The 9521-nt window shown below is 33.1% G+C and overlaps 1 protein-coding gene across 1 annotated transcript; it reads left to right on the top strand.

Annotated features, from left to right (window-relative positions):
* Window positions 1-6104: 6104 nt before the first annotated feature.
* Window positions 6105-9458, top strand: LOC21406471 (mediator of RNA polymerase II transcription subunit 32). Its single transcript, XM_024162997.1, has 2 exons — window positions 6105-6279; window positions 8674-9458. The coding sequence occupies exon 2, from the start codon at window positions 8693-8695 to the stop codon at window positions 9134-9136; it is 444 nt and encodes a 147-aa protein (XP_024018765.1). The 5' UTR covers window positions 6105-6279; window positions 8674-8692; the 3' UTR covers window positions 9137-9458.
* The last annotated feature ends 63 nt before the right edge of the window (window positions 9459-9521 follow it).

The raw sequence follows: 9521 nt of genomic DNA, 5'->3' as shown, positions 1-9521 counted from the left end.
GGGAAAGAGAGAGAAAGTGAAAGTGAAAGAGAGAGAGAGAGAAAAAAAACTTTCAGTTTTTGTGTTTGAAAGAGTTGGGTGTCTTGTGGGCTCCTCATGCATGTAGAGAGGAGGGAGAGAGAGATGGAGGGGTCAAAGCTGAAGAAAAGCTTTTTCCTTTCTTGTTTTTATTGTTTAATAAATAGGAGAAAAAAAATATAATAATGATATCACACCATTTTAAAGGAAATCAAATATATTTTCAGAGAAAAAAAAAGTAAATCAAATATATTTTAAGTTGTCAGTCCAAACTAAAAATATCATAAAATAATTTTTGATAATTAATTAGGAAAAAAATACAAAAATACTACTCAAATTTTCAAAAGATGTGTTTTCTTTGCATTTATGCTATGGAATTGTAAAAACTTGGCTTTGTTCGTTTCGCTGATTCGAATTTAGAATTTAAGTTGAGATGTGATTTTATGTGAGCTTTTTACTATAGTAAAAAAGTTAGATGTGACTGTTTGTGAGAGCTTTTTATTGTAACAAAACTCAAATTTTAAACTCGAATCAGCGAAACGAACGAGGCCACGTCACTCAATTCACGATAAAATATGTTGTGGGATATTTTTAATATCCCACTAGACTCTCCCAACAAAAATAACGGGGTATTTTTGAAGAGTATACTGATAGAATATTCTATTAAAATATTTTTAAAAATAAATAAAAATAGTATAAATATAAAGTTGTTAGATTTTCGCGGCATATTATCCTGCCAAACATTTTTTGGGTTATCTTTCTCTTTTCTTGGGTTCAATTATTTCGATGTATTTGTCCAAAAATACAAGAGTGTGACTCAACAACATATGGGCCTCTAAAGCCTGCAATCTGTCCCTCATCATGCCTTGGGGAACTTCTTTTCTCTTTTTTTCTCCCTTTTTTTTTCTTTTTTTTTTTGCGCATTTGGGGCTTCAATTTCTTGGGAATATTCAGAGTTGTCCCTCTTTCCCTCCCTCTTTATCTCTGCCTTTGTGCTGTGGCACTTTTAATGGGGGAAAAATGACAATTAAGGAGATTAAATATTGGTCTTTAATTGTCACCAATTTTAAGTGGTCCTGATTGAGAGGTCTTTTACAATCTTTCGGTTTGTGGATAAATTATGGGCAAAATGGTCCACCAAATATGTCAGTTGATGAGACTGTGATCGGATTTGGCGGTGAGGAATTATTTACTGAAATATTGAAACAAGTGGGCCCATTGACCAATTGTCATGTGTGGAGATGGGAGTTGGCAAATAATTGGATTTGGATGCGTATCATAGTTGTTGTTTGATAAATAATAACTAAATATTCGTAAATATACCATCCTAGAAATAGCCTAAGCGTTTTAAATTAATCTTTCTTGGAAATGGGTTTTTGTTTGGAAGTTAAATAGAGGTAGGGAATAGCCTAATAGGAGTTTCCCAAAAATTGGCCAGTCAAATAGAAATATGGCCAATAGCTAAACATGCCACGTTTGGGACAAACAAAGAAAAGGGTATATTCTGCCAATTTTGTTAATCTCAAAAAAAAAAAAAAAACTAGAATCAAGATTTTCTTTCTTAACTTAAAAATCAAAGGCCAAAAATTCAATGGATCTAAAGGTTTTAAACCCACCTCATTAATGCAAACAGTTGTGGAAATAAGTAAAATGGCCACTCGTGCTCTTCTACAGAGTAGTGTCTCAAAATTTTGTACAAAACATACCCAACAACCTAATGTTTCCAAATTGATTGATTCTTTCACCTTTGTGGCAAACACAGACAACATCACTTAAATGCCCATAATCCTCCATTTTCAACAGCTTCAAGTTGAAGATAACTTCAGGGCTGTTCGGCAGCCCCTTTTTTGAGTTAAAAATTAAAAAAAAAAAAAACAACTCGAGTTATAACTTTATTTAAATTTATGTTCTTTTAAGTTTGAACTCGAATTTATGACTAAAACTCGAGTTCAAGTTTTCCCTTCAACTCAATTTCAGAAACTCGAACTCAAATTAATGAACAGTATTTTTTCTATTTTTAAAAATGTTATAACTTTTTCGTTTTAATTCTGATTGAGATGATTTTTTTTCTATGCGTTGACAACGAAAAGACGAATAAAACCTCACTCATATACCCTATTAAAATTTTCTATCAGCATTGAGTTTTTATTAAAATACTATCTAAATACAAATTTAAGTTTTGACTCACTGAAATACAACCTCAAAAAGATTCTTATCTCAAACCATAACTTAAATGTACACACCTAAATACAAACTCAATTTACAACTTCAACTCAAGTTATAACTTAAACTCAACTCAAAATCTATACGTAAGTCACCTAACTCAAAAACAGCAAAAGAACAGCCCTTTCATTTCTTGATTAAAGTCTATTAAATATCAAGGTAACTGAAACAACTAACCAAATAGCTCTTTGGAGAGTGATAGTGTGTACAACTAGAGAAAGAATAATAATAATAATACATGTTACAGACAGTGTCGAAGCCAGAAAAGTTTGTCAAGAGGGTTAATAACTACAATACAAATTTTTAAATAATTTGGCTATTTTGGATATGAAGAGTATTGAGTTTTAGTTGGACTTTTTTATATAGTGATGTTTTTTCAATGAATTTTTAAAGACTTAAATCAAGTTTTGATAAGATGTGTTAAATTGTGGAGCCTAATAATTATAATGACAATTATTGCTTTCCGTAAAAAGGAATTCATAGATCAACATTCATGGTAAGATCCAATTGAAAAACTCTTCCTGAAAGTAGAGTCTTAGCACTTGAGAAGATTTGTGGGACTCAGAGCCTAGTTGATATGTTGATGAAGATTGATCCAATTGAAAAACTGAAGTTCTTCAATCGGACTTTGATCTAACAAATTAAAATTTAAGTTAGAGATTATTAAGTTTGTAAACTCATATTGTTAATTGTTTGAGAGATGTGCGATTTTTTTTTTTTTTTTTTTATAAACTTCATCTCCATCATAGTGAATTACTATAATAGCCAAAAAAAATGTAAGTATCAAATTAAAATGAACCACTATAAATTTTATGTGTTCATTTTTATTTTTATAATTTTATTGTTTTTAATTATATAAAATTAGAACGTCTAATTCTTAACAAGATGACGAAAGACACATAATACATAAATATAAAATAAGATTTCCTGGTAAACGTCATTCCAGCCAATAGTATTTGTATTTTTATATCAAAAAAATAAATGTAATTACTAACAAACCAAATTATGTTACTTATCTAAATTAATCAAGTGCATTCAAGAGGAATAGGCACGGCAGGATCATCAATGATGTTAGTTTAATCTCTTTAATTAGCTTCTTTTGTTTTTTGTTTTCTTTTTTCTTTTTCATTTTTGCCATGATATTTATTTCTTTTCTTCACGATACTATAATGCTTGGATATGGGTCATAGTAATTGTGCCTCCTTTGGAAATTAATGACTTGTGCTAATTTTTGCCCACTATGCCATTGAACATCTTTAGTTAATTAGTAGAACAACCCCACCAACGAATCTTAAAAGAATAAGGGCAAAAATGGAAAAGAAATTGAAAACTAATTTATAGAAGTTTGGATGTGCGGTGATTATCGTTCACTTCGTAAATTTAAGTTTTCAATTTGAGTTGAGATGTGACATTTTTTAAAAAATTTTTATGTAACAGAAAAAGTTAAATGTGATATTTTTTAAAAAAATTTTATTGTAAAAACTTAAAATTAAAAATCTGAATCGGTGAAATGAATGAGGCCTAAGGCCTGAGAGTAATTTGATTGAAGTTTTCTGAAAATGAAATTCTCAAGTCTGAATTTTGCAATTTTTTTTTTGGGGTTGAAGTCTGAATTTTGCATTACATCATTGGTAGACAAGCAAGTACAACTTTTAGGACGGTAGGCTCAAAGAGGCCTAAAAAAAAAAAGAAGAGGGCTTTTATCTTTTGTATTTAAAGGACATCCATTTTCTAGGATTGTCTTCTTTTTATTTTCTTTCTGATAATTTAGCTGTCATTATTTTCTTTTTTGCCAAAAAGTTTTAGCCATGGAGACCTCCAATATTGAACTGGAGTCAACTATTTTTCTATTTTAGTTATATAAAGCAACACCTCTCTAATGTTAAACTAGATTTGCTTTTTTTTTTAATTAAGGAAAAAGTAGTTATATGGATTTTTTTTATTTGAAAGCAAAGTAATTATATTGATTTTTAGTGACAAGGAATTAAGGTTTTGAAATTAGGCAACTACAGCCCGATTAAAAAGAAGTGAGAATATTAGAAATAGGAAATCAAAGAGAAAACTGCTGAAATTTAGTGAATAAGTTTGAATTTTTATCATTTATTTTTTATTAATATCTTTTTGATTAATATAGTTATTTAATTTAAAAGAATATTAAGCAAAAATAAAGAGTAAAAATTCAGACTCATACGTTTTAAAGGGTATTTGTCTCCTTTCTCCGAAATCAATTCATTTTTCTTTATTCCATTTATCTCCTTTTTTTTTTCCTTGGTCACTGGATTAATATGTAATAGGATGACAGGAAAGAAATTCATATTATTATCAATCCGAAGAGTTATGGTTGGAACACCAAACATATGCTAAATAGTAAATAACATGAAATTTTCCAATTGATCCAAGTAATTTTATTATTTTATCTCATCGTTTCTTTACTGGTTCGTTGTAGTCTTTGTAGATAGGATATGATATCACTACTCATGACATGAAATATAAATGATTTTCCCTATAAATAGTGAATACAATAGGTTTTATATTACTTTTTTTTTTTTAACCATGTTGTCGTCTTTATGGCTCTCACTGTGTTTAAGATGTAATATATGTTGATTTTATAAAGCTACAGTAGTTTGTTGGAGGCGTCGCAACATTTACAGACCGACGTCGTTTTCTCGTCGTTGTTTTGAAGGTGACATTTTTCTTTCTAATAAATCATGCTTTCCTTAAGTCTACTTGTTTACTTGAAACAATTATTTCTTAAGCTCTATTCGTTTCTGAAGTAATATGACCTTGTGTCGTTTAATGGTTAATATCACATGAGATTGACGTTGTTTAATGGACGGTCACCTTAAAACAAATATAAAAGTTTATGTTACACCATAGTCGAGCAATCGGCCGTCCTCTCGCACGACAGGCGCCGATGACTCCTCGTTGAGAACCAGTTACAGGCGTCGAGAGAACTACTGTAGCTAAGGTGCCCTTTGGACGTCGAGAGCCCGTGCAATGCGACGAACGTCGAGCACCGTGGCCATTACGTCGAGGCAGCAAGTCCAGTTAAATCCATCAACAAGTCTTGTCAACTCAGGAAAGGATACACTGCGCCGACTGCTACTGTCGAAGTCAGTAAATTAAGCGGCCGATAAGAGAGGTCATCATGAAAATACACCTACCCACCCTAAAATCAAGGGATAGAAAATGGCTTCCTCCTCGGGAAAGCGCAGAAGAAATGATTATATGTAAAGGCCTATAAATAGAGCCTAAAAAAACCATTGAGGGGTTACGCACTGTTTTATTATTCCAAGAGAGCTTGTAATCCCAAAAGATATTAGTGCATCCACAAGTGGATTAGACAAAGAGTTCTTGCCGAACCACTATAAATCTCTGTCTCCTTTGCATTATTTTTCCACTTTAATCCTTAATTAAGCCGTGAGTGTTACTGAGAGTGTCTTTGGAGAGCGAATTACGCGTTGTCAGAAAAACACCGTCAACAGTTTCATTTCTAAGATATGTTGTCGTTCTCTTAGGTTTGTTTTGTCGTAACTCGTAAGAAGGTGACCTTGTTGTTATTACTAAGCTATGATGTTGTTTTCTAGATTCATTGCCGTTTATGAGACTGTTATCACTCTTCCTCTTGGTTGTAGTCGTTTTCTAAAATTTTTGTTGTTTCATCATTTTTAATAATTTTGTCGTTTCGAAGGCTTTTTCTCCTACCAAGGTGTCCATGTTGTTTACTCTAAAATGTTGTCGTTAATACAAAATACCATGTTATTTTCTAAAGTTTTTGTCGTATGCAACGATATTGTGGATCTTTAGGTCGACTGTCGTATATCAAACTGATGTTGACGTATATTAGTCAGGGTTGTCGCTGGTAGGCTGTAGAAGTCGTCTACAGTTCTGTCGTTCCATTGTCGATCGCATCTCTCTCTCTCGTCCAGACCCAGCCTCTCTCTCGTCCAGACCCAGCACCGCTTCCGTCGAGGACGCCGCCGCCGCCTTCCGATCCACCACGCCGTTGCCGGACTTTCCTCTGCCGCCACCACCAGAGTATGATTCCTTTTTTTCTCCTTTTTCTGTGAAAAATTTTTGATCTGAACTTTCCGATTTGTGTTAATTTTTTATCTGAACTTGAAAATCTCACTGGGTTTGAACCAGAACGTCGTCGGCGCATCTGGGTTTGAACCAGAACGTCGTCGGCGCATCTGGGTTTGAACCAGAACGGCCACGATTTTTTCATCCTTTTTTGTCCCTTGCTATTTCTCCCCATCGATTGCATAGATTGCTATTTCTCCCCATCGGCGCATCTGGGTTTGAACCAGAACTTGAAAATTAACACAATCCTTTTTTGTTTTCCTCCCAATCGATTTTTTGTCCCTTGCTATTTCTCTTTACCTCCACGACTAAAACATAAGATGAACCCCTGTATTTTCTCAAGAATGCTCCATCCTTCTTTGCATCCGCCGCCTGAGACACAACCTCCATCAACCAAAAAGCACCTCGATTTCTTTATGTAATCCTAATACTTTGCCCGTAATCTGTAATCTGAAGAATGAACCTTATGTTGGGTTCTGTAGAAGTAAAATGCTTCAAAGCTAGCAACCTTATGTTTGGTTCTGTAGAAGTAAAATGCTTCAAGTTAAATTCTTTTTGGCTATTAAGTTAATTTTTGGCTAGAAGATTCGTCTATTAAGTTAATTTTATATTAAGTATGCTTATTTCTTTTTTTCCCTTCAATGAGCATATATGGATCTTCTTCCATTGGAAAAAAAAAAAAAAAGAATTGTGGCTATTTTGGTTCAATATATGGAGATGTTAAATGAAATGACATTTTTGTTCATGCTTATGATATTTGTAATTATTAGTAAGAAATGTTGCGTAGAAATAGATGGGGTGAGAGTTTTTATCGCTGACATCGTATACGCCAACTAAATTACCATCGATTGATACATGAGAGTGACTTAGCATGTCTTAAAAGCTCTCATATGAATAGGAGAACATTTACTATCCTATGTAACTACCTTCGAACCATTGGCAATTTGAGGGGAACAAAAAATATGGATGTTGAAGAATTGGTAGCTATATTCCTACATATATTAGCTCATGATTAAAAAAATAGGATTATGAAATGCCTATTTGCACGCTCGGGTGAAACAATAAGTAGACAATTCAATATTGTCTTAAAAGCGGTGTTACGTCTCTATGAAGTATTGCTAAATTTCTTCATGTTGGATAATGAATTTAAGTTAGATTTTCTTCTATCTCTTTTGGAATGAGTTAGGTTGAAGCTTGTGGTGCTATATTTACAAACTTGAGTACATTGTCTAATATTTAGATCTTTTGATGGCATCTTTAGAACTTTTATATGTGGTCCTAGATTTACAACTTTTAATTTCAGGTTTGGAACCTTATTCAAGTATATGTTCTCATATTTAGAACTTTTATAAGAACTTTTAAGTATAGAGGATTTTATGGACTACTTGTTCTCTATTATTTGATAATTTTATGGACTACTTGTTGTGTTGTATTTTATACTTTTTAAAATATTAGTGCTAATTGTAATTCATCTAAAAATAATATATATTTTTTAATTCACAATATTCCCATGCACAACCAAACACAGTAATGTATTATTCCTAGAAATCATATTATTCTCCATCACTTTTTCAGAAATATGATTCCTACTGATTTCTGCATACCAAACGCCCCTTTACGATTTGAAATCTTCACTGTAATTTATTTTCTCAAAAAAAAAAAAAAAAAAGCGAAAGATAATCCCCAATTTTTCAGCTCTCAGCTTCTCGTTTCAAGCTCCAAAATTTAAAAGAAATCCCACTGAAACTGAAGCTCAGGTACCAAAGTTCAATTTTTTACTCTATTTTGGTAACCAAATATTGCGGTGTTTGGGTCTTTCGGGCTTTAGGGTTTGTTTTTCAATTGCTTGATTTGTTTTGTTTATTTTTTCCCTTTGCCTTAGAAATTGATTTTTTCCCTTTTCAATTTTCATTATCTTAAGCTTTCTGGTGATAATCTAACGTTTGTTTTACATAAAACTATCTTCAATTTATATATCATTCCAAGTTATGATTTTCCCCTAAAACGATCTTTATCTGTATTCATTTCTGCTCATTTGAATTCTGGGGTGTTTTCTGAATTTTCATTACCAGTAAGAGCTACAATTGAAACATCATGGTTGATTAAATAGCCAAAAAAAAGGTATGATTTTTCTAATTCAATTGGCTTTTGGAATGATAATCTAGGGTTGGCAAAATGCATTTTTTCTAGTTTCCTCTAGAATCATTATTTATTGTTTTAAACATTCTTATGATATTTTTTTTAATCAATTTTTCTCCTTTTTTTTTTTTAAATTATTCCAAGTTATGATGGCCTTTTTTGTTTTGGGGCATTTTCACTTATTCAAATTTTGGTATATTTCTTGTACAGATTACCAGTGAAAGTGACAATGGACAACATGGTTGATTCTCTGAACAATGCATACCAAGAGTTTGTGGCTGCGTCAGCCAATGTTCTTGAAGCCAAGGAGACTTCCGGGGGCCAGAAAACGGCGGCCACTGATGCCGCTCTCGAGAATTTCAAGCAGAAATGGGAGTTGTTCAGGGTGGCCTGTGATCAGGCCGAGGAGTTTGTGGAATCTGTTAAGCAAAGGATAGGATCAGAATGCCTGGTGGATGAGGCGACGGGCTCAGTGGCTGGGAAATCGGGGCAGCCATCCGCCACGGACCTCCCGCCCATCAGCGCTGTCCGTTTGGAGCAGATGAGTAAGGCTGTCCGGTGGCTCGTGATCGAGCTGCAACACGGTTCTGGAGGAGGTTCTGCTGGCTCTGTGCATTCCCATCCGTCGTCTGCTCCTTTCGATGCTAGATTCTCTGAAGATCCAGCTCAATAGGTTTCTTTGTATATTATGTTGTTTCTGTTACTAACTTTTTCCCATTTAGGATAAATTTAGCGCTCGATTTGTATAGGTCTAGATGTGTTCAATGTTGTTAAAAGTTTAGTTGCCAAAGGGAAAGGGTAATAGAAGAAAGAGGAAGATTATGCATTTTGTTCTTACAAGTTACGATATGGAATTTACACTTATGATTCTTGCACTTTTGATGTTGGGGTCTCCTCTTTTGTTATTGGAAAGTGTTGCATCTAATGTAATTACTTTTATGTGCCTCTTTCAATGGAGAGGCTTCATCATAATGGATTAAGTTCTCCCATCTAAATTTAATTACAAAAAGAAAGAAAATGCTAGAGTCACTCGTTTGTTACTTTCTTTGTCACGTTCT

The sequence above is a fragment of the Morus notabilis genome, unplaced genomic scaffold (assembly GCF_000414095.1).
Source record: "Morus notabilis unplaced genomic scaffold, ASM41409v2 Scaffold337, whole genome shotgun sequence".
Lineage (NCBI taxonomy): Eukaryota > Viridiplantae > Streptophyta > Magnoliopsida > Rosales > Moraceae > Morus > Morus notabilis.
The sequence above is the reverse complement of the archived record's forward strand: the minus strand, read 5'-3'. Positions and strand labels throughout refer to the sequence as shown.

Coding starts and splice junctions, on each gene's coding strand:
- LOC21406471 (XM_024162997.1), top strand. CDS start 8,693: ATGGACAACATGGTTGATTCTCTGAACAATGCATACCAAGAGTTTGTG.